The 26,204-nt window shown below is 38.8% G+C and overlaps 1 protein-coding gene across 2 annotated transcripts in view; it reads right to left on the bottom strand.

Moving 5' to 3' along the window:
* SASS6 (SAS-6 centriolar assembly protein) overlaps positions 1-26,204 on the bottom strand; it is a 30,020-nt gene continuing 3,816 nt past the window's right edge. Inside the window, exons 2-17 of one of the 2 annotated variants that reach the window (XM_084637326.1) lie at positions 25,393-25,453; positions 23,738-23,817; positions 22,624-22,728; positions 21,820-21,991; positions 19,465-19,542; positions 18,190-18,309; positions 17,878-18,069; positions 17,406-17,600; positions 14,061-14,150; positions 13,788-13,967; positions 12,587-12,668; positions 10,139-10,272; positions 8,181-8,306; positions 5,496-5,590; positions 2,449-2,543; positions 1-2,325 (exon numbers count right to left, since the gene is read on the bottom strand). In XM_084637326.1, coding sequence (XP_084493452.1) covers positions 2,225-2,325; positions 2,449-2,543; positions 5,496-5,590; positions 8,181-8,306; positions 10,139-10,272; positions 12,587-12,668; positions 13,788-13,967; positions 14,061-14,150; positions 17,406-17,600; positions 17,878-18,069; positions 18,190-18,309; positions 19,465-19,542; positions 21,820-21,991; positions 22,624-22,728; positions 23,738-23,817; positions 25,393-25,453 — 1,906 coding nt within the window. In that variant the 3' untranslated portion in view covers positions 1-2,224. The remainder of the gene's footprint in view (positions 2,326-2,448; positions 2,544-5,495; positions 5,591-8,180; positions 8,307-10,138; positions 10,273-12,586; positions 12,669-13,787; positions 13,968-14,060; positions 14,151-17,405; positions 17,601-17,877; positions 18,070-18,189; positions 18,310-19,464; positions 19,543-21,819; positions 21,992-22,623; positions 22,729-23,737; positions 23,818-25,392; positions 25,454-26,204) is intronic. The other variant, XM_084637325.1, reaches the window with a different exon arrangement.

Here is a 26,204-nt window from a genome sequence, read left to right as displayed (position 1 = left end):
ATATACAAATTTTACACTCCAAAATGTTTGTTTACAGAGACAGTAATGTGCAAAATTAGGGTGATTAGCAACTCAAACATGCCCATATAATTAAGGGAAAGAGAAGGAGTAGATTCTGATACAATTCAAGTGTAGGAGCTAGGGACATAAATTGAGTCCAAGATACTGGAAAATGCCCAACAACTATCATTTTAAGTTATCTAGTTTGAGATTAGAATATGGTTCATATAAATTGCAGGGAAAAATTTACTACTCAATTCCATGTAACTGGCTTCCTCAGTCTTCACTGGGACACTCAGGGGAAGAACACAGACTCAGGTTGTAGCATAATTTCACCAACGAACCCAAGTATTAAAATGTATCCAAACCTAAGTGGTAAGTACAGTTAAATTGACTTGATATGTTCTGTACACCACTGTAGTCACCCTTGAAGGCATCTTTGATTACAGCAGTAGAATATGAAATGGATTCCAGATGTTCTAATTAATGCTTCATAAAATTACTGGAACAAGACAGTTCAGATACTTGGTTGTAACTTCCAGTGTATTACAAACTAGCCCATTGTATGTGGAATCATCTGTCATGGTGAGAGAGATAGACACACAAAAATAATTAGGGGCTGTGACAAGATGTGAAATTTGTAGCCATAACTCACGTTTGTGCTTTCACTGAGGTAAATATTTAGGATCTCATTTTAAAGCAGCTAATTTAAATATCTGACTAGTGATCCACAAGATACAAATCTGCACACAAATATGTTCACATATGTAAAAAAGTAGTTGGTTTAAGAAAGCAATTTCCAAGCCAAAGAGAAAGAAACCACATGAAACCTACATTAAATAAATGTCCTGCAAACTTTTAATGCTAGGATGTGTCTCTGTAAGAACATGAGTGATCCCATAATGCTTCAACTCTTACATTTACAGAATTTAATATGCTTCAAGTTTAAGAAATTAGCATGAGTCCTAGGCCAGAAGCAAAGTGCTCACTCTTTCGCCCCTTACGTTCTTGTAACTGAGCTTCTGAAGATGTGTCTATACTTGCAGTTACAGGTTGTGATTATAGCTCAAGTAGACATCCCCAGTCCAGCCAGTTTGGGTACTGGAGCAGTGAAGCTGCAGCAGGTGCTTCAGTGTGGGCTGTACAAGCCTGCCCAGAACCCTGAGTAATTACTTGTAGAGCTAGTCCAGAGTGAAGCAGTTTCATCGCTGTCGTATTTGAGCTAGCTACATTAAAGCTAGTTCAGGTATGTCGACTTAAGACTGCAACCACATCCTGTGATCGCAGTATAGATGTACCGGACAGGAAACAGTGTTTCATAGGTGGCAGGCCAATAAAAGGATACTCCACATCCTGCTGCATGTTACAGAGATGAATGCCAGAGCGTATATTTCATCCACACGTGGAGATAATATGCAAATAACGCAGATCCACACTGCCAAAATCCTGTATAAGGAGAATATAATACACCGCCTGGTCCTAGCTGACCTGGGTCATTACACTGGTATCCTGACACAAGTGTTGATTTAGGGGCTAAGGAGCCCAGAATAGTAAGTTCAAAATGCTATGCAAACATGTCTTTCAGTATAAAAACCAAAAATTAGATTCAAACTCTAAACAGATGTAGGAATAACTTGGGAAAAGAAGTTTCCTATATCTGGAAACTGCCCAGCACAACTACCACTGACTTTAGAGATTGCTGAGGGTGCTATGCACCATCCAGGAGCAAGATCCTAAAGTAACAAGGTATTTTCAAGGAGAAACTCCAAGCAGGACTGAGTTTCAGCATAATGATAGAACTAATAGCAATATCATTAGTTTGTGGATTTTTGGCAGGGGAAAGATTAAAATAGGTTGTTTACTACACAAACTCCTCTATGTGGGTCTTGTTGCTCAGTAACCATTTATAAACCTTTTAAAAGGTTTGGTCTCATTTTATGAATAATTATTTCTAAACATTTCCATGTGACTTAAGTAGTTAATATTTTTCCCCTCCCTATTTTACTTTTCTGGCTGGAATTGTATACTGAAATCTATGTAAATCCATTTGCTTTCTCCACAAAAGCCAAAGATTATACAAATGTATAGTAAAGTTAACTCATTTTCCACCGTTACTGTAACATTTTGACTGACATTTTAAGGAGTAATAATTGTGTTTAGTATTTTAATTAAAAGCCATCCAAAATCTTCGATAGTTGGTAAAATAAAAGATTTCATTTAATGATTATGTTGTTTGCAATCCAGGGAAGTAAGCAGAGGCTGCAGACTGTACTCCGGGTTTTGATGAAGTTAATGTTTTTGTTGATGTGGAGGATTTCGGATACTCTGCAAATGGGGGGGAAAAAACTCTATTAACTTCTGGGGGGTATAAGTAGCACCTTCTTAAAGCAGAAAGAATTTTGAAATAAGAGATTTTTTTTACTTTCATGGAACTACCGCCATTCCTACCTGAGGAGTTAAATGTATTTTGGCTGAGACCTCGTAAAGGAATGCTGTCTTCTCTTTTCTTTAAATACTTCAACTCCAATCCCAAGTTCTCACCACTAACCAAAAGAAAATAGAATCATGCTTAAAATAGGAAAATTTAACACTTCTTTGTTTACCTAATTTTGTAAGCTTGCGTTTTTAATGCAGTAAAGCTCACTAGTAATATACTTAGGGCCTAAAATAAAGGCCCTTCAAAGAGATTAAGACCGACTGAAGCAGCAGCAACCTATAAGACATCTCAAATACTTGTATTCACCATACTAACATCAATGCAGATGCTGAAACAATAATAATGTAATGGTTACTTACCTTGCAGTAACTGTGGTACTTTGAGATATTTTAATCCATGGTGGATACCACTGTAGGTGTACACATGCCTGAGGCATGCAAGACTGTAATTTGAACAGCAGTGTCTGTTGGGATCATGCCTGTAGCCAGCATATATGCCCTCAGATGGGGGTACAAATGGCAGGGCGGCCACAACACTCCCTCCCTCCAGTTTCTCACTAATCCAGAATCTCACCTAGAGGAGACTCCAAAGGAGCAAGAACGTAGGGTGTTTGTGGGAGCTATTCAGACAAAACATATAAGAACCACAGTTACTGCCAACTAAGTAACGGTTCTTTCTTCAATTATTTGTCCATGTGGATCCCATTCTAAGTCACTGGCCAGCAGCACCTCATGTGGAAGGAGGGAATGAGTAGTCCTAGCTCACTCACTAAACAATGCCTTTCCCAATTTGGCATCTTATCTCAAAGCCAGGTCCAGGCACAGTGTTTGGCAGCTCGATGAGAAACAGTATAATAAGGGAGGGGGATGAACCATGAGGGACTGAAATTCACTCTCCCACCTGGCTTATGTAATGGCCACCAAAAAAGCAATCTGAGACTAAGGTAGTGAAGAGAACATTCAGAAGCGTTTAAAGGGGGACTTCATGAGGATATTTAGATCCCAAGAGATAGATGGATGCCTGGAAATATGTTTGGTTCGGTGTTCCAATCTATTTTACCTTGCAGGCAGCACCAAGCTTTGGTGCCAAGCTGATTTCTGGCAGTTGTGGATGGCCTGTTGGACTGTGTCAGATCTCTTACTGGTACTGGTTTTAAGAGTTGCATTCTGGCTCACAGAAGTGCTGACTGACTGGGATTCAGAGGTGGAAGGTCCTATGTTGGAGCCTGATACCTGCTCTTCTGGGTCTGAAGTGCCCCTCAGACTGCTCCAGAAGTAGTAATTTTAGCCAACTGACCCTGGATTTTCTCCATCTTGACAAGAAAAGCCAGCAGACAGCACAGCTGTCAAACAAGGGGCTTCTGCTTAAACTGAACAAACAATGGCTATACGTCTGTGTCTGCAGGGAATGAGTCCATTGCACAATGTACAGGGAGTTCAAGCCTGAGGGCTTTGAATCCACTATGACAGCAATGGCGGTGATGCAAACTGCTAAGCAGTAAGAGGGATGGATGGGACTGCTCTGCGCTCAGATGGGGAAAGCACGAGGACATAATGAGTGCCAGGCATAGCTCCAATGGACACTGCTGTTCAAAGATTCTGATTTTGCATGCATGGATACCAAGTGTGGGATCTACATGGACAATTATGCAATGTTACTTTTATGTAGTACTACATAAAATGTGTTGACATTTTATTTTAATAACTTTTATATAGATTAATATTCCAGCCCTGTCTACACAGCAAACTGTTTTTGTAATCAGTCTGACACTCATCCAACCCAGTTACAACAAACGTGACAGTTTCTGCACGGCAGTGTTTTCCACCTCAAAACCACATGACAACCAGGTTTGTTCATCCACATTTATAACAGTGCCAAGAGTTCTTTGGATCAGTGCTTTCTTAGAAAATTTGGGCAGCTATCTCAGTGACTCAGAAGATGAAAGAATTCCCAGAGGGCACAGACACAGAGCAATGCATTCTGGGATATCCCCCCCCAGAGCAGTGGAAAGCTGGAAAGGAGAGCCAACTGAGATAAAAGATTCAGTTAGAGGAGGTCCTATCTACACCACAAAAACAGTTTACAAAATTTGTTTCAGGAAGACATATTTGCCAGTCTAAGACTTTAGTGCTATAACTGGGATTAACCATGTAATTAACTGGTTAAATGCAGTTAAAATATGTAGTGCAGCCAGAACTTAATGTTTTCACTTACTCATCCCACTGGGCCTACCTCCTTCATTGTAGGATTTCTAAAACCACCCACTATTTGTACACTCCAGCACCACCCTGGTACACTGGAATAAAGAAACCAGACTTCATCTGCAAATGGAATTACTAGTCACATCACTTTAAGCAATAGGCTCTGAATGCCATCACTAGCCAGACTTGCTAGGGCAGTCAGCATTTCAACAAATGAACATTCATTGTCCTCACTCTACTTTTCAGGTCACTATGACATCCATTTCCAGAGTAGCTGGCCCCCATAAAGCTGATGCTCCCACATACCAATATCACCGCTATTGTGGACCTCCACTAAAGAACAGAATTGTCACAATACAGGGTCAGGTACAGCCATGTTTAAAGTCATTAGTGCTATCTGACAAAGTTTGGTTTCTGTAGCGTATCCCAAGAGAGCTGAATAATGAAAAAATTAGACTACTTTAAAAAGGAACTGACACGGACTTTTTTTGGGGGGTGGTGGTGGTGGTGGGGAGGGAGATAGGTAAATCTGCAAACAAGACAATTTAATATTTCACTAGAAATGAAATATGGCTTCTTCAGAATTATTCATAAAACAAAAAAAACTACTTCCAAAGACACTTGGACAGAGGACCACATTTTCAAAAGTAGCCTCTAAAATTACAGGTTTATTTTGTGAGTGTAAGTCTGTGCATGCTCACTGGAACATAACAATACAATGTGTATTCACAAACTTGGGTATTAAAAAAAAACTTTTGAAAAAAAAAATGTCCAACAATTTTAGAAAGGCTGGGCTGAGTTCTCTGAGAATTGGACCTCAAAATAATATCTATGGGCACAATCATCATGATACTCACTTTTCTTTATTTGTTGAATGACCAGTTGCAATAGGAAATCCTGGCTGAATGTCTGAACTTCTATTAGTTTTTGAAAGCTGCACGTTAAACTGAACCTGCCAAAAGATCAAAGGTTTCACACATTCAACAGTTTGGATCCAGATATGATTATGCACCAAGAAAATGTATAGACTGAGGACTTTTGTCAGACTGAGCACTTCAGGGCAATAAGGTTCCACACCATGTTTAGCAAATGCTTAACAAATAAAATAGTAAAAAGAAAAGGAGTACTTGTGGCACCTTAGAGACTAACCAATTTATTTGAGCATGAGCTTTCGTGAGCTACAGCTCACTTGAAGTGAGCTGTAGCTCACGAAAGCTCATGCTCAAATAAATTGGTTAGTCTCTAAGGTGCCACAAGTACTCCTTTTCTTTTTGCGAATACAGACTAACACGGCTGTTACTCTGAAATAAAATAGTATAGATATAAACCAAAGAAGCAATTCAGTTGACAAATCTGCTGTGTATAAATAGGATAGCACAGGGTGAATTACTGATACATAGCAACATGGTTTGTTATCCAATATAAACAGGAAATAGTTCCTGCTTCTCAATTATTTAAGTTATGTTAAATTTAAGATTTAGGGTAGAGCAGCAGCTTACAGCCCACTAATATAGTGCTGACTGATATCTGATTGAAGTCAGTTATGCCAAAGTAAAGCGGATATTTGCCAAGAAAGCCTTTGTTTAAAGTTTTGGTGTCTTTAGTATTCGGTGTTTTTTTCTGAAACATCAGGTTTGATTGTTTTTAGTAAGGTAAGTCTTTTGCGGAGTGTAATAGGGTAGTCTGCCACTTTAAGAGCATGGGGCCAAGCTAGCCCTGTTCATTAAACTGATCCAGCTGAGCAGGAGAAAGGTGTTCTCCCAAAAAGAGACTCAGCAGAATTCATTTTTTAAAAAAGGTCATTGGATAACAATTGTTCATTTAAAGCTTTTTTTTTTTTTCAATGTAATACATTTAAATTTTCAAAGTATGGGGGAATCAGACAATTATTTAATGACAACACATGCTGAGACTCAACACATTAAAGCTTTATAACCACACACAGATATACAAAGTAAATATCCTTGAATCCAACAACCATCTCAAGCAGCATTTTTCTTACTTTGCTGATCTGTAAATTTTGATTATTATTGATGGAAATATATTTTTGGGTGGCTTTGTGCGTGTATGGTGAAATTGACATTTACTGATGAAAATCTCATCTTTCCAAGCCTATCCATAAAGAGCAGCAGGAAGAGGCTGCAGAGAGCAGAAAGTTTTGCAGGTCCTCTCTGGGAATAGGAAGACAGGCCAGAAGCCAGGAGGCCTGGATAGCAGAAGGAGATGCTGGAAACACTCAAGGAAACACCTCTTTGGCCACTCTCATGTACAAGGGCAGGGAGCAGAGATCGAATCCAGGAGGGACATAGGACTTTTATTAAGCCCAAGGTGGGTAGACATTGTTTGCATTATTGCTTGGTTGGAGCCTTTGAACTCTAGGAAGGGACTCCACAGTTAAATCTGAGAGCCCTCTAGGCTGAAGGACAGTAGAGCCTGGAGTGTAAGGCGGCGGCAAAGCCCAACCCTTTTGAGTTACGGTATTGAACTTTAGTTTGTGATTCGAGGTGCCCCTATTAATATATTACTCCATGACATGGGTGTCATTAGTAAAGCTACAGTTTTGTCACAGACCAAAGACCTCCATGACTTCAGCCTGCGGTGGCTGGGAACTGCAGAGTCCCACCACCCTGGAGGTGGCAGGGGGACCCCCGCAACTCCAAGTCCCCACAGGTGATGGGGGTCCCTGGAGCTCCCAGCCAGCCCCCCACAACTGCTTCCCATTTTGTCATGGAAATTTTTAGTAGAAGTCAGGGACAGGTCATGGGCGTCCATAAATTTTTCTTTATTGCCCATGACCTGTCTGTGACTTTTACTAAAAATAGCAATGACAAAATCTTAGCCTTAGTTATTAGCTAAGACAGTGTTGGAGAAGTATACTTGAGGAGCCCTGAGAAGAGGAATCAAAGAGTGGGATGCCTGCAAGGCCACACCCATGCCATCGGGATACTCTGAAATAGTGATGCTATGGCACTGAGCTATAGTAATTTCAATCCCAAATTGTATAGAATATATGAAGTGTTTAGTGTACTACAAACTACTTCTGTAAGGAATAAAGAACACGAAGATATACAGACAACTGAAAAGGGAACCTTGCTGACTTTGAGAACTTCTTTCTCACTAGTTTACAGTAGGACGTTTACTATAATCAAATAGAAATTAGGAAAGTTACATTTGGGAGACAGTATGGTATATTAGACTGAAAACCAGAGGTAACTGCCAGGAATTCTCATGTTCTAGGTTTAACACTACAACTAATTTGCTGTGTAGCTTTTGTTCAAAGGAGAATTCATGACAAGGTGGAAAATACCTTACAGGAGAGTCATGAAAATTAGGGTTTGTAAACTGTTGAAAATGCCAAATATTATTACCACTAAAATAATTTAGTGTTTATAGCCAAATTCTTGCTGTCACTTAACATAAAAACCATATCACATAGCATACTGTGTTAATAATTTTTGGAAATAGCCAATTAAGTCAAACTGTTCAGAAATATAGGATTAGAAATGTTTGTCTTGAGCACAGAAGTAAAAATAAATGCCTGCCTTTGGTCCTGAAACCTGCTGGTTGGCACTTTTCACAGGTGCTGTTTCTGGAAAGTTTTGGAAAGCACATACTGGAGAGATGGGGTAACTGATTCCTGAGCTAGTAAAACGGAGTCTGTTGTCAAGCTGTAAGAGAGAAAAATAAAAAATGTAGAAAGAGGAGGAAACAGCAGTGCAACAGTAGAAAATCAAAATCTATGTATGCATCTCTAGTTCCAGCATCTCTAGTTTTCTTTTTAATAGTGGTTCACTTAAAGTAGAAACCAGACATTCAAGATCACTAAACTGGGACTCAGGAGACTTGGGTTTTCTTCCTAGCTCTGCCACTGGTCTGCTGGGTGTCCTTAGGAAGGGCATTTCACCTCTTAGTATCTAAGTTTCCCCAACTGTAAAATGAGGATAAGGAGACAGACCTCCTTTGTAAAGAATGTAGAGAACCACTGATGAAAAGCGCTATATAAGAGCTAGGCATTAGTATTCTTACTGGGTAATCATGCCTGGCAGGCTTCAATGAGCATTTCATTTCACTGAGCCCAGATGTAAAAATTTAAAACTGACCTTTGTAGTCACAAAATATTACCACAAATTAATGTTTATACATTATAGTGACTAAAGTACAGGGAAGAAATTGGTTTACATTCTTAAAAGGAATACTTGCAGAAAGTGAATGGATACTAGACAAGGTAAGCATTATTTTACTAGCACTTTTCCCTCTAACAACAAACCACAAGATTTGACTAATATACTCTTGACTATACTCTTATTACAAGTGTATGTAAGTCACACAAGACTGTGCATCAAAGAGAAAATGTAGCAATGCAAACAAGTTGGGTTTTTTGTTGTGTTTGTTTTTTTTTTTTTTTTTAAGATTAAATGGCTGCAGATCTACAGGCCTTAGTTACTGGAAGGGGAACAGAATAATAGAGAAGTAAAACCTGCTAGCCGAGGTAAAATGGGCATGTGCTAGATATGTTGAATCAAAAAAAAACAACCAACCAAATAAACACTGACTGATAGATTTGAGAACTCCTTGAAAGCATTGTACCACACATCTTAAGAGCCAGCAGGCCTACTTTAATTTGGTCTCTTTAAACAAGAACATTTTATAAGAATTTTTTACTCCTCATTTCCCTTGTGCTCTTTAAAATACCTCACTAGCCCTAAGTTAAAAAGTTATGTTCATGTAAAAATTAATGACTATCTGGAACATTTGTTAGTAACCATTTCTAGAAGTATGAAGATGTCTAAGAGCAAGACACCCACACTTTTTCTTATGCAATTTCTATTAGTGTTGTAATCGTTTTTCTGTGTGTTGGCAGATTTTTAAATTCTAATTTCATATTAAATTCAAAAGTGAAAGGGACATTCTGCATGTAGTTTTATATATATTATATAGAATGTTTTACCAGATTAGCAGAAGCTCTAGGTCCTCCAGGCAGAGGAAAAATACCTGTACATCCCCTTCCACCAGGTAAATAACTCTTAGTTATATAAAGAGCAACCCAGAATACTTTATGACCTTTGCTTGGTGGCATGTCTAGCATGTGTTATATAGCCTATCTTTCTATTCACATACAATTTCTGGTGTTTGGTGTAAGTGCGGTGTAATGGACTGTTTGAGAAGGACATTCTTGACTCATTTTAGAGAAGGCTCTTAAGAATATTAGACGTGTAGATGCATGCACATTTTAGCATATGCTATTTCACTAGCCCAAACGCATTGTACAAATTAGTGCATTTTAACATTTTATATCGCTTATTCAAGACAATGAGAATTTAGGAAGTTCTTATTTATGATACTAGTAACTTTGTTGCATCCATTAACAGTGCACAACATGATGAGAAAAATTCAAATACCAAAGCATTTCTCCTAGGTACGGTAAGCACTTCACTTGGCATGTATCTTTATTCTAAAGATGTACAGAAAGTACAAAGTTTTATAAATTTGGATAGCTTACCATATTGTGAGGTGAAGTGCCAGTTTTAATAGTGCCATTGCTTGAATGTATAAGTGGAATGGTAGACGTTCCCAATATCTCTTGCTTTCTTGCCATCTGAATTTCATTCAGTTGCTTATTTAACCATGTGATTACTATATAGAAAAAGGAGTAAAACTCTAATTTTCAAGCATTTTGTTTTCCACCCCTTTTATTAGTACTGTAAATCTAACAAACTACGTCAAGAAATCATGCGAATGATTCTATTTCATGTTATATTCGTGTTATATTCGCCCCCTCCGCCCCCGCAAAGTCCTATCTCTCAAACGTAACAGGCCTGATTAACTTTTCCCTTCAACCATCTACTGCTAAAAATGGCTTAAAAAAAAAAAATCAGGTTCCTTAAAGAGCATAGTCATCTTTTAAATGTCCATTATTATAACCCATTACTTAATTTTTCATAGAACAGCAATAGAGTATTAATTAGAACCCACAACTATAGGGAGGTAAGCATGTAATAATTAGAGACCCCATAGCTGGATTTAAGTTCATTGAGTTCAATATGCTTTGGATTATGCCCCATAAAGAGTAAGAGATCTACAAACATACATAACTTTAAGCATGTAAGCTTTCCTACGGACTTCAATGAAATTCTTTACCTGCTTAAAGTTAAGCATGTGTATTAGTAGGATGCACAACTGGAGCCTATATTTTCAAAGCATCAATTTGTAACTTATCTGTGCAATTCTTGTTTTAACTCGTGGTCATGTAGCTTAAATTTAGAATCGCATGTACACTTTCTCAAATTCTAAAATGTAACACTTAGAAAGTTGTAAGGGAAATTCTGTTTTATGTGAAGAACCACACCAAACAAATTAGGGCTACTATAATACACTGGAAACCTGAACTGAACGGTTACTAAATTGTTTGATCCTTGTGGGCTGTGGGGTGGCGGGAGCGGAGGGGAACAGCAGGAAATCACAAGTATTCCATGATAGAAATGAGCAATCTTTCTAGCTTCACGATGAAATAAAATGTTTTTAATATAAAATTTTACTCCCGAAGGCATTCTGTGCCAAAAATTAAAAATTCTGCATACAATATTTTAAAATTCTGCAAATTTTATTTGTCAAATAAATGTGGAGACTCCAGCATGGCATTGGCAAACACAGGCCACTGGCTGGAAAGAGGTGGGAGATCACTGTACAGCTCCCACCAAGGACACGGACTCAGTGATGAGGCTGCACCCAACCCTGACACAGCACAAGGACAGGGCCTTCCCCAGAAAAACCCCAGGGCCCTGCCACTCTCTGCCAGGTACACCAGGTGTGGGGCAGACAGGCTCAGCAAAGCAGGATCCAAGTTTGGAGGGGCTTAGTGGGGGGGAATCCAGGTGTGGGTTGAGAGAGTTGTGTGAGGGGCAATCTGGGTGCAGGCGGCTCAGTGAGGGATCCGAGTGGGAAGGGGGATCTGGATGCAAAGGGGCTTGTTAGGGGGTTCTGGGTACAACGGTCATGGGACTCTACAGGAGGATCCAGGTGCAGGTGGTTCATTGGGGTGATGAACAGTGATCAGTGTACAGTGATTCCCTCCCCCTGCAGCTGAGGAGCAATGGGTGCAGGAAGCATGGAGGGAAAGTGGGAGGGAGTTTGTAGAGCTTCCTGCAGCCAGGGGAGAAATCTGGGGGTGGGTCTGACATGGCCCCAGATACTGTGAAGAATCATAGAATATCAGGGTTGGAAGGGACCCCAGAAGGTCATCTAGTCCAACCCCCTGCTTGAAGCAGGACCAATTCCCAGTTAAATCATCCCAGCCAGGGCTTTGTCAAGCCTGACCTTAAAAACCTTTAAGGAAGGAGATTCTACCACCTCCCTAGGTAACGCATTCCAGTGTTTCACCACCCTCATAGTGAAAAAGTTTTTCCTAATATCCAATCTAAACCTCCCCCACTGCAACTTGAGACCATTACTCCTCGTTCTGTCATCTGCTACCATTGAGAACAGTCTAGAGCCATCCTCTTTGGAACCCCCTTTCAGGTAGTTGAAAGCAGCTATCAAATCCCCACTCATTCTTCTCTTCTGCAGACGAAACAATCCCAGCTCCCTCAGCCTCTCCTCATAAGTCATGTGTTCTAGACCCCTAATCATTTGTGTTGATTAGGAGGAAGAGGAAGTCCTGTCCTCCCCAGCCCAGCTGGGACTAGCAGCTGAGACTGGCGCAGGGTCTTCTCCAGTCCTGCCCCCTGCCCCACAGTGATTCACCCCTCTGCTGGCTGCCCTGGGCACCCAAAACAGTGCTGGGGAGGGGTCACATGACCACTCTTGTGGCTTCCCCATCAGTCATTTTTCTGCGAGGAAGCAAAGAAATCTGAGGGGATCAAATTCTGTGCATGTGCAGTGGTGAAGAATTCCCCTACGTGTAACAAAAACAAGGAGAGAGAGACCTGAAGAAGGAATCCAGTAAACCTACCATTTTCATTGGTTTTTAGCAGTTGCTTGCTTTCTTCCAGTTTTTGTACTGTAGTTTCTAACTGTTCTTGCAACTTGCATACCTGAAATATTTCCATACTAATTACGTCAAGCATAATCAAGAAATATCAATGATTAAAAACTGAAGAAAACAGTGGAAATAAATATCAAGGATTTGGAAGTACAGTTGATCTTATCTTTCAGTGTTGCTTTGATTTAGATTCACAATTAATCGTAGTACAAAAGGGGTGTGATTACACAATGAAAAGATCCTTATTTTCTTGGCATTGATTTCAAGGCAAAAAAGTGTCAGTTGGCCCTGGGCAACTATTTATGCCTTTGAAAAATCTCTCTCTCAGCTTTTGCCTGTTTCTGCCCTTCAGAAGTATGTTGATTCATAGCTCTGTACACTCCGTTGCATTCACTGAACGTTTTGTACTCTGTAAATTCTAGCCCTATTCAAATACAGTATCCTCTCTCTATTTGTATTTAAAGAGGTAACAAGGTAAAGAGTTTTCATTGTAGGAGTTAGCTTTTGTTAAAAGGTTTGCTAACCCTAATAGTAACTGAAATCTGAGATGGCCCTGAACTCCTGCTGTCTTTGCTGGAAGTTCTGTCCAGATATGAAGTTTGCAGTTCCAAACCACATTCATGAAGTGTTTTAAACATGCAAGAGAACCAGAAACTGAACTGACCAGTATGTTTTCATTCTTGGAACTGAATAAAATACCAAATGCAAATAAAGCATAGAGCCTAAAAACAGTGGGCAAAACTTTTTTTTTTTTTAAATCTTTCATATTTTATCTAAGTAATACAAGAAAATCTCCCTCTTTAAAAAAAAAATTATTTTTTAATTTGAATGTCTCTTTAGGTAAAAAGCATATTGATCCAAACAATTAAGTTTATAATTATTTTAGCTATTTTTCTTGGACTTCCCAATTTGTCAAATTTAGTGCTGTTACTAAAATTTGAGAGTTTTGCTTCAACTGGGCTCTCTATTCCCTCTATGTTTTTATCAACCAGAAACATACACTACACTAACATTTGCCAGAATTCTGTTTCAATAAACCATTTCATAAGTGGGTAAAGTCATTCAGTTTTACAGACAGCAATTCAAGGCTAATCCTGCAAACACTTAAACGCATGCTTAATTTAAAGCACATACATAAATGGTTACAGCTTAAGATAATGCATTAAGTTACCTCTTGCTCTTTTACTCGAAGAGATTGTCCAGTCTCCTGAAGTTCCCTTTGCTCTTTCTGTAGTTTCTCTTCTTTTTCAGCCAAGAGTTTTTCTTGCTGAATTGTTACTGTATTTTTCAATTTCAATTTACTCATTAGCGTTTTCAAATCTCCTTGTAACTTCTTGATAATTTCATTAGCCTATTAAACAAGAATCATTTCTAAATTAAACAACAATGCATAAAATTAAATGAAGAAATCCCATGATTAGGACAATTTCATGTTTAAACAAACCTTAAGAAGTTCAGCCGATAATGACTTTATTGTTGCTTCAAGTTTTCCTACATGAACTTGTTTCTTCTCTGTATTTTCTTCCAGTATCACCTTAAAAAAATCAAAAGGTTTTCCATTAGCAAGGTTTTGTGCTTCTTTAAAAAAAAAAAAAAAAAAAGAGCACAATACTTAAATCTGATTTAGATCAAGCTCGTTAAAATTTGCATTAGACGGGAGAGGGTTTACTCCCCCTGTGCAGTCACTGTAGTTGTTCGAGATGGTCCCTATGGACCAGGGGTCTCAAACACATGGCCCGCAGAGTTATTTCCTGCAACCCGCCATAGGCGCCGACTCCACCAGCAGCCAAGCTCCCCCTCACCCCCCGCTCTCCCCTGAGCGCACCACATCCCCGCTTCTCCACCTACCTCCCAGCGCTTCCTGCCAACGAAACAGCTGTTTGGCAGCACTTAGGAAGGAGGGGGAGCAGCAGGGACGCGGGCGCTCAGGGGAGGAGATGGAGAAGAGGCGGGGATTTGGGGAAGGGGGCAGAGACTTTGGGGAAGGGGTTGGAATGGGAGCTGGGAATGGGTGGGAAGAGGCAGGGCCTCATGAACTAGATGAGCAGTCTGAGGTATGAAGTTCAGCATGTATGATTCTTTGCTGTGAGTAGTTGGGAAGAATGTTTGTTAAAAAAGTGGCAACGTATTTTGTATGAATAGTTACTTTAAAAAAGTTCCTGCCATTACATCTATGTTGACAGACTGTTAGTGTAGATCATCATTGTTACTGACCACATAGGGAATAGTTACAGGTATTTAAATTTTATTAAAACCCCTCTTCGCATTACCGTTTAAAAAAAGTTAATACATTGACTTTTATTAGCATACTACAGTACTCTTCATTTTTTTCATTTTTGACTATATTTTTGTATCATTGTATGAAATGGTTTCAGTGATGCGGCCCTCGGGCCAATGTACTAGTCCTCATGGGGCCCTCGTGGTGATTTGAGTTTGGAATCCCTGCTAAGGACGCTCCACTTCAGGTGGGCATGCACCTTCAAATTGGAGATTTTAGCTAGCAGTGCCTGTTTGACCCATGCATGCACTCTACTATGCCTAGTACTCTGCAACATGGCTAAATAGATCTGTGCAGGTGACCCACCCTCAATTCCTTCTCTACCACAAAGATCCACAGCAGAGAAATCTGAAGCAGAGGGCAAGGACGTGGAGTACTGAAGCACCCATAGGAGGGCATCTCAAAGAACTAGTTACTGAACAGGGTGAGTAACCACTCCTTCTTTAAATAGTGTCCCTATGGGTCCTCCACTTCAGGTGACTACCAACCAAATTCTGGTTCAGGTTTCCCCTCCTCACTATCAGAGGAGTATTTTTCTGGAGACTGCTAGGGAAATGGAACATATTTGAGAGACACCCTCAAACTCCATGCCAATAGCATGAGCACTCATGGATGCCCCCACCTATACCCCATGGGCCCACTCAATTGCTGTACTGGGATCAATTGGTGACATATTGCCAAAAATTCTCTAGGACCCCTAGCATCACTCATTGCCATGATAAGGCTAAACAATCCTTCCCATCCTCTCTTGAAGCCCTGAACCACAAGGAGAGACTTTTGAGGAGCAGAAGGTGAAAGCAGAGAACAAGGTCACCCTACTAACAACATCTCTTCTTCATCCCCAGATAAAGTAGTTATGATTCCTTCACCATTGCAGGTTGATGACTTCAAACAGCACCAGTAGAAAAAGGTGGTGACTGTCGGTACTGGGTGAATGTCTGGAGACTCAGAGGTCCTCAGTACCAAACAAAGGGGAGTCAGGCATCTCTGTCACTGTGAGGTGCTGTGAAAATTTAACCTCCTGCAGTATCGACATGGCAGTCAGTACTGAGGCTGCAGCCTGAGCAGAGGTGATTCTGGTAGATGGAGCAAATGACACTGTAGGCTTTATGCACTCCAAGGAACGACCATTAGATGATAGTCTGGTCTTCTGCAGTACTGAAATGGAAGGTTCCAAGAACCTGGCTGATTCTTTGAGTACTAACTTAGAAGAGACAGTCTTCTCCTTGTCAGCTCAATCTCCTGATAGTACCAATGATGTGCTGGAACCTTTAGATTCTTTGGTTTTAGTGGTGGTCACAGTACCTGAGGAACCTGCAGTCTTGTGGGTACCGAGTCAGGAACCAACAGGCGCAAAAGTAGTTGTCTCAATCGGCGACCAGTGCTTCTTTGAAGTAGATTCCCTATCTGGGGAACCCGAGCTCCTTTTCCTAGAGTCTTTTTGAGAGGATTCTTGAGTTTTCCCCTCTTAGAAGCTCTAAGGGAGTGTTACGCCAAAGTGGTTGAAGAGCTCAACTTGCTTGGAGACCAATGTATGAAGGAGGTCTCCTAGCCTGTTTCAGAAACTAGACAGACAGCTCTCCATCATGAGGCAGTGCAATTTAATCTCCAGGTTCTTTCTGGCTCTTGATTTTCATGCCAGGCAAAAATTACACTTCTGGGGGACGTGTGACTTCTCAAGGTAATGGATGCACTGGGAGTGCCCATCGCTCACCAGGATAGCCTGCCGGCATGAAAGTCAATCTGTAAAACCTGAAGAGCTGGGCACACCCTCTCAGCAACCTAAAGTTCCCTGCAGGGAACAAAACCCTGAAAGGACGTCAATAATAAATAAATAAATAAATAAATAAATAATTATTATTATTACTACTACCATCATCATCTACTATCACTACAACTAGTTAGCTATGTAAAACTATTTGGAAAAAGAAAACCTACTTGAAATAAGCTCAATTCAGACACTTCACCCTGATATTCTATGATACTTCTGAGGCTCCATCTTAGCCCAAGGCAGCTGAGAAAAAACTGAAGGCAGTCTGCCCATGCAGCTCTATACAGACATGGTACAGAGCATGAGTCAGAGTAGAATGCATGTAAGGGCCAAACGGGAACTGCTACCTAAAATTTCTGATAGAAGATGCAATGGGGCACATGCACAGTTGAAGTGGAGCACCCATAGGGACGCTACTAGAAGAACCACCTCACTAATTTTCACATCACTAATCCAGTTTTTAAACAGAAAAATTCAGTCTCATATGTCAGCAAAATCTAATAGTAAGAGATGAATATATTTTGTAAAAGTAGTGTATATTTACTGTTGGACTACAACGTACTATAATTGTAACTGTAATTGTATTTTGCAATGCTGTAACCTTAAATTCTTTAAATCATGGTTGATCATCTATTTGCCAGTTCACAAAATCGGATAATCCACAATTGCCCAGTTGTGAACAGCAATTAAGCATGGTTCTACACTACTTTAGAAACAATATATTTAGAAACTAACAGAACCTTTTGTTCTTGTGTTGCATCTAATACTTCTTTTGTCCTAATAATTAGCTGGTCCTTATCTTTGATCTCTTGTTCCAAAACAGCAACTCGTGTTTGTAGCTGATTAATGTGTTTCTCTTTTTCATGGCATTCAGCATCCAGAGTAGCATTCTCCCGACGCAACGACAGCACTTCTTGCTTTGCTCTCTGGCACTCCTAGAATGTTTGGAAAAAATATTTTCAAAACAACAAAACAAAACAAAAACACTGCAATACCTTAAGTTTGAATAACCATATCTAACTCTTACCAAGGATATCAATAAGACAATAGAAATAGGTAATAAAAATAAATACTTCAGAACCTAAAGTATGGATTCCCACAACCTGAACATTTGCTGTATTTTCACAGATTGCACTGTATATCGTGTGAGTGTATTGATTGTGTTATCCCTATACAAATATAGATTTGAAAATAAAAATGAACATTCCATACATCATCTATCCCAGAGAGTTTTGCTTTAAGTTCTCTAATTGTGGAGTCTCCTTTGTATCTCCTTTCTGTTAGGTCCTTGTTGGCAATCTCTAGTTCTGACAATCGATTCTGTAGCTGTTGGATACTTTTCTGATGCAAGCTTTCCAGTTCCTTTTTCTGTTGTTCATGTTGTTGTTGGTACTGAGTCTGCACCTGTAATGAAAAAAAGTTGGAAAACAAAGGAAGAAGTGCTTCAGTGAAACTAACCTTAAACTAAGAAACTACTAAATGTGTACCTATATTTTTGGTTTGTTTTTCCTTCAGTTCTCATACCTGGAGAGCTTTCTCCTTCTCATTTGTCAATTCCTGAGTGTGCTTATTTGTTAGCGTTGTTGTATGTGACGTCCATTCACTTCTCAGCTTATCTAATTCCCGGCTCTTTTCTGACAAGCTCTGTGTTTGTTGAGACAGCATAAAGAATCTTGAAAAATGTATCATATTATACTGAACAATACTTTGCACTATATTGTGATTTTCATCCAAGGATCTCATAGTGCTTTACAGAACTAACTGAATCCTCACACCACCCAGTGACATACATCTCAGCTTTACAGATGGGAAACAGAGGGTCATCAAACAATGACAGAGCTGGTAAAAGAATCATAATTCCCAACCTTATGCCCTAACCACAGCATGGTACTCTCTCCTATCAAGTGGAAGAAAGAGTGAACACACTCAGCCACGCCACAGCGCTGTAAATACCAACTTTTCAGTATGAAAAATATACTACTTGGTAGCATTTTTCTTTTAAATTTGCAACAGAAGTGTACAGCAGTTCCAATTCTATAAAAAGTTAATGTGTTTTTAAAATGTCAACTGTCTGATAAGTCCATAGAAGGGGAAAAAAGGAACATTAAGGCTCTCTCTCTCTCTTTAGTGACCAAAGTTCAGTCTGTATTTTTACCGTATGACCCACAGCCGTCATCCTCTAAAAAAGAAGTGAAACCGCAACAGGGCCCACCATCTATCTTAAATAGAATTTTAGAACATAAATAGCCACAATTTTAATAATTTTTTTCTTTGCTTCATACAGAACACAAAGTAAAGAGTTCCAAAATATCTTCATTGTGTGACATTTCAATGTAGAGACAGTCTTGTGAACTACTTATTCTCATATTTCTGAGCACATAATATTCCTATGGCAACCACAGCAAGTGCTTGCAGGGAAAAGTAAAGTGTTTTTAGTTGTCTTTAGTATGATGTTTTGACCTTTCTTCAGAACTGTTCATCACACTGGCTACTTTTGAACTTCACTTCACCTCCTTCTGCCCTGCCAAAATTGGTTGTTTCTCAACACCATGTAACCAGCCAGACATCTATGGGTCACCAGCAGTAAATACTCCACAGGCCAAAAAATTCAAAATAAATGCACAGATATAAGATTAGATACGAAACAAGAAAAGATAATATTTTACGAAGTGTTCTATAAACTGGACCCTACTGAAATTCTACAATTAGTAATATATCTTTACATGTGGTACGCTATACAGAAAATTCAGAAGACTGAACACATATTATACCAAAGGCAGGAAGGCATAAGTCAATTACCTGCTGTGTGTAGCTCAGCTGTCTGGTAAGGTCATCTTCAGTTTTTTTAAACTTTTGTTCCAATAATGACTTTTCTTCCTACATATAATTGACATTTTAAATCTATACAATCTTATTTTCCAATTTAGAAACATTATTTAGCATCTATATTCCATTATTTCTACATGTAAAGTCCAAAAATACATGTCCATTATGCCAGTAACAAAGTCTTACCAAGACAGCCTAAATACTAAGTTGTATATTTTCATGAATCCTAAAATAAAAACCTTTTTTCAATTGTAAAAAAGTAATTCAGTACAAATGCAGACAATTCTGAATCAAGTTTTCCCCAAAATTTCCCCAAGAAAATAGGATCTTCACACTTTAAACTATTGTTTGAAAAGTAGTTGCATTAATACCTAGATGAGGGGTTCTCAACTGGGAGTCGCAAGGTTATTACGGGAGGATCGAAAGCTGCCCGCCCCCCATGCATGCAGGGGCTCCGGCTGCCAGCCAGGTGCCCAGCTCTAAAGGCAGTACTGCCCCCAGCTCTATGTGCAGAATTAATTTTGATATGTGCACCACTATGGAGGGGATATGTGGCCGGGGCCAGGGGTTCAGAGTGTGGGAGGGGGCTCAGGGCGGGGACAGAGGTTGAGGTATGGGGGTAAGGGCTCTGGCTGGGGGTGCAGGCTCTGGGGTGGGGGTGGGGATGAGGGATTTGGGATGCAGGAGGGGGTGCAGGCTCTGGAAGGGAGTTTGGGTGTGGGTAGGGGCTCAGGGTTGGGAATGCAGGCTCTGGGGTGGGGTTGGGGGATGAGGGTTTTGGGGTACAGGCTTTCCTGGGCTGCAGTGGGGAAAGAGGACTCCCCACAGCCCTCTCCCTGCCCACGGCAGCTCCAAGGCTGGGGCCGGGAAACAGTCACCTCTCCCTGCTGTGTGCCTGCATGGCCCTTGATAGCCTGCTGCACAGCCACACAGCTTAGACTGAACTTAGACCCTGACCTAGATGTTATGGGGATAATCTTTGTGAACCTTTTCTTTTAAAAACAGTTTATGTTACAGAGGCAGTTTACATTTACATTGCACTAAAATAAAAAGGAGACAAAAATTACATGTGAAGAAATTAGTGAGATCTGGACTGTAGGCTGAAGATTTTTCAAACTCTGAGATCACTGTTCATTTCATAACATTATTTAAACCTGATATGCTACCAAGCACATCAACGTCATTTTCCAATCTATAAATGGCAAATGAAACCCCACTGAATTAAAGAAGGCTCTGTACTTACGCATGGGTATGCGCGTGTAGATCCAACAGCAGGATCAAAATCCTTAACTTTCAAGTATTTCACTCTTGCATTTGTATAGCGGGTCAGCACAAAGCCATGAAGCAGCCAATACTGAGAGGCTCACTTAACTCAACAATTGCATTACCACATTCATCAAATATCCAAAGTGTCTAATTTCTGCCAATTCAGATTATCAGATTTTGTTTTAAAATTAGGGCCATTATTAATTGCAGTTAACTCAAGAGATTAACACAAAACAAATTAACTATATTTAAAAATAGTAGTGATTAACTAAAGTTTTAATCGCACTGTTAAACAATAACAAATACCAATTTAAATTTATTATAAATATTTTTGGATGTTTTTCTGCATTTTCAAATACACTGAACAAAAGAAACAGTATTTTTCAATTCACCTCATACAAGTACAGTAGTGCTAGCTCTATCATTTTTGTTTTTTCATAACTGCACTCAAAAACAAAACAAATGTAAAACTCAGTCCTACTTCTTATTCAGCCAAACAAGTTTGTTTTCATTTACGGGAGATAATGCCGCCTGCTTCTTGTAAAAGTAAAAACAGGCATTCGCATGGCACTATTGTAGCTGGCATTGCAAGGTATTTATGTGCCAGATATGCTAAACATTCGTATGCCCCTTCATGCTTTGACTTGTAGATTGCACTCTTTTTTACAGTGCAAATATTTGTAATCAAAAATAATATAAAGTAAGCACGGTACACTTTGTATTGTGTTGCAATTGAAAATAATATATTAGAAAATGTAGAAAAACATCCAAAAGTATTCATAATAAATTTAAATTGGTATTGTATTAATAGTGTGATTAATCGTGACATTTTTTAAATCTTTCAATTAATTGTGATCTTTTTATCATTTGATAGCTCTATTTTAAATATACACACGCCTCAGAGAGAGAGTGTATTGATTTAATTACAATATGTACCTATATAACTATGTGCAAAGCCACAACATGAACTAAAATTAACAAAAAAATTAAAATAAAAGCCACAATGTTAAGTGTTTGGAGGATCAGGACCTAATTACGAATATTACAAATCTATCATCTTACCTTAATACATTTCAAACAGATTGCTAAAAACTTCTTTATATCTGCATCATTTCCTGGCAGGAATTTTAGTGAGAGATGTGTCAAATGTTTAAATGGGTTTGTCTCCACTACATTTAAAAAAGCAGGTGCGTGATCTAACACAGATGCTGAAGAAACTAATTGCAGCAAAAACCTTAAAAAACAAACAAAACAGAACCACATTTAATACATAATATCTCTGTTTACAAACTATCTGTAAGTTCCAGGCTTTTTTTCACTTTACAAAATAATAATCATTAAGGCACTTATCACACAACTGGATCTGTATAGTTCCAGAAGCCCCACCTGCTTGGATACAGTTGCAGGATCAGGGCCAAAATCTTTATCAAATTAATGTTATGTTAATATAAAAGGGAATCCAATAGAAAAACAGTATCTTCACATACATATCATATAATGCTCGGACCAAAAAGATTCCTGTATGCATAATAAAAAAGCCAGTGGATTTGTAATCTTCGCTTTTTCTGAGATTTTATAAAAGTTATAAAACTCATGTTACATTTGAAATTGCAAATAAAAAACCTCTAAAGATGCATGCACTTTAAAAGAACTTTGTAAAAATAAAACACGTTGCATAAGGGGTAACATTTTCAAAGGCACTAAAGTGAAAATTCTCATTTTCAAAAGTGATTTAGGCACTTGAAGCCTAAATCCCATTGACTTTCCTTGGTCTTATATTGCTTCTTGGAGTGCTTGGCCTATTGTGTGTTTTGTTTAAGAAATGTTTTTTAAAAGTTGGTAACGTGGTACCAAAATGTTATTTACCTTGGGGTATCTTTGTTTTGTTCCTGAATGCACTGCTGAAGTAGATCTATAAATCTTTGTGGAAAAGCAGAGAAATCTACCAGAAGACCCTGCTGGCATTTTAAACTATATAAAGAAAGAGGGGAAAGTACAAGTTACATTCCTATCAAATATTTTCATTTGCACTGAGTAAATAAATATTTTACTAATTAATTCATTAAAAGTTTAACACCTATCATTTCAATTTTTAATCCAGAGTACAAAAGAAACACTGTCAAGTAGCTAATCACAAGAGGTGTGGTATTTTTATTTTGAATGTTTTGCAAATTATCTTTCACTAAACAAAATTATGTGGGAACAAATATGTATCTTTCAAATTATAATCTTCTTTGAGAACACTATATTGTATAGGGTTAACAAATACTTGGATAGATGTACTAAATAGGAGCCTTAACAATGCAAACTCTTTGGAGGCAGGAACTTTCTTTTATTGTGTGTATGTACATTAAGCCTAGCATAATGGAGCAGATATGATTGTGACCTTTGGAACTACTGTAATACAAATAAGTTTGGGGCTTTATTTCTCCTTTTTGACTGCCACTACATATTGATCGGAGATTTTCATTGAGCTGTCCACATTGAGATCTTTTTCCTGAGTGATTACTATTAAATTGAGACCCAACAATGTGATGATACAAAATATATCTTTAATTGAATGGCCCAATTCTGTAAACCCTTGCTCATAGAAATAATCCTTTTGAGGGTATTCCAACTGAAATCCTTGCGAAATGTTCACAAACACCCAGAAAAGGTTTTAGAGGTACAAAAATAGGAGGCAGTGTAATCTAGTGGATATGGCACCGGACTGAAACTTAGGAAACCAGGGTTCCATCATTGCCCTATATGACTTTGGACAAGTCACTTCACCTCTCTATGCCTCAGTTTTCCCATCTATACCTGGAGGAGAATGACACTATCTTCCTCGATAGAGCACTAAGCAATCTATGGCAGAAAAACACAGTAAGAGCCAAGGTCTATTTGATTGTCAAGCAGAACTTTTTAAAATTACAAAATATCCATTCTTTACTACCATTTCTTAATGTTTCATAAACAGCACATTAACTTGACATCTTACCTTTGAAAATCTTCCTCAGATATAACAAGGTTATAAAGGAAAAAGGGGTCAGTATCATCAGTCAACTGGACAACTAAGTCCTAAAAATAAATATTTTTAAAGATTATTTTAAACATTATAAACTAGTTATATTAATATATTCAGACAGTACCCAAAAATATTTTAACTTTCTACAGCAAATAAGAGACACCTATGACCACGAATAAGAGGGAAAAGGAACATCAGTTATATTGCATTTTAGGGCAATTTCTATTTTAAATATTACAAAAGAAAAAGAACTACCTCCCACAAAGAGACTAATCTTAAAGCAAGGCCGCGTTAACTTCCAGCAGAGAAGATTTCCAAAGCAAAGGTATTTATTGGACTATATTTGACTGTTCCAAGTACGAATGATAAAAATGGACTGCATTAAAAACAGAACAGAAATCAATGAATGGTAACTACAGAAAGGCCAACTAGCATGCTGCAGCTCTTAGAGGCATAGCACAGAACTCACAGTCCTGAGGGAGAAGGGGTTATGAGGACTTTTTTCTTTTGCAGACCCCTAAAAAATTTCAAATGGTGGTGGGGATCTCTTTGAAAATTTTGAATGGAGGTGCAGATTCCTTTGGAAATCTATTGTCTGTGCATATAGTTGAATTCTGTTCTGTCAGTTTTTAGTCTAAGTCTTTCATGGACCGCTTAGACATAGTCCGCAGACCCCCAGCAGTCTGCGGACCACAGGTTGAGAATGACTGCTTTAAACCACCTTTGCATCCTCAATTTTGGGCTGCTCACACCCTCAGAATAGGTTACATAGCCCGGTCTCTAAGATATGGCAGCTTGTCCCTCATGGCTACATGCAGCAGTACAACCCAGAATCTCTACAGCAAGACATTCTGCAGCCTTACCACCTACATGAGGACCTGCAAGGCAGCCTTCAGAAGATAGCATGTGACAGCTGTCTTCCTCAATTCCTGCACTGTGGGAATTCTCCCCAAGTTGGGACCAGGGCTTTTAAAGTCCCTTTACATTGCTGTGGCCCTTTTATCCAGCATAATGGGCTGGTAAAAGGGCGAGATTCTCACCCCGAGATTTTTTTTTTTTAGCACATCCAAGATGTTTAGAAACAACATTATGAGGCCTTTGTCTTGCAATAGGCAGAATGATGCTATGATGATGGGCTACATATGTTCAAAATATCTAGCGCAGCTATCTATAAAATTACAATGTATTACATTCACCATATCATGAAGAAGTGCTTGTTTTAATTAAATAGAAAAGGGAATTTTGTGACATTCAGACGTCTTTAAAATCAACAGTTTAGAATTCTAAGTTAAGAGTCAGACATAATGAAGATGGGTCAGTGCTGGAAAAAAAAAAAAAACACTGTTACTACCCATGGGCTCTCTAAACTGTTGTGGTCATCAACCCTCAGACGCATCATATGTTACTAAGATCTATGAAACCATAAAACTGAGATAAAGGGCTAATAAGGCAAGGAAAAAAACTAAACCAACACGTGCCAACAAACCTGAATACTAATAAACACCAGATTTTTCAGACTCTAACCTGCTCAATGACAAATGTAGTAAAAGTTCATGTTGCTTTCTCTTTACATATCAGGAAGAAGACATTTAAAATACTTAAGGAGGAGCAAAGAAAAGACCACACACCTTTTTATGAACAGGATTCGATGTTGATTGTAGCTCAATCCTCACTCGAACATTTATCCTCCTATGTAACAAAATATGCAACTATCATCAAATCAAGAACTCGTCCTTAAAACAATTTAAATAAATAAATAAAAATAATGTAGCTTAAAAGGAAAATTTAGATCAAATGTCAAGAAAGCATTCCTAACAATGAGGCCTAAAAGATCATAGAATACCACCCCAAGTGAAATATTGGAAGCACTGTAACTTTAATTATTATAGGTGGAGCTGGTAGCAACATCTATAATTAAGGTTACCCAATACTTCACATTATAACACCCTGTTTTCAATTGCTTATAACTTTGCCTGACTTCAAGGATTCAGGCTGAAATTTCCCACACTGAACACCTGCCTAAAGACTGATTTTTTTAATTTTTTTTTTTTAATAGTTTCAGCAAAAATGTAGCAGTCATTTTCAAGTATGAGATTAGGGGGAAAGTATATTGGTTTGCTCATATTAAAAAAATTCTTACACCAAGTGCATTGAGAAGTTTTAGTGTGTCCATTCTTTGGAGCAAGGGCTTGAAATGTGACAGAGACGTACCTTTTGCCATACCTATGAAAAACTACCCCAAATTGACCAAGTTATAAGTCTCTGAAAAATTTCAGTTTGTACATGCTCAGAGACTTGTTAAGAGTCTCTGAAGTTGCCATACACAATGTGCTGGACTTTCTTTGCAATTGCTGTGGGTCCCAGTGGTAACAGGCACAAGAACAGAGAGGAGGAAGACTCAGATGTTTCCAGTACTCCCCATACTGGTGCCCAGGCAGCA

Source organism: Lepidochelys olivacea (genome assembly GCF_965140295.1).
Source record: "Lepidochelys olivacea isolate rLepOli2 genome assembly, chromosome: 8".
NCBI lineage: Eukaryota > Metazoa > Chordata > Testudines > Cheloniidae > Lepidochelys > Lepidochelys olivacea.
The sequence above is the reverse complement of the archived record's forward strand: the minus strand, read 5'-3'. Positions and strand labels throughout refer to the sequence as shown.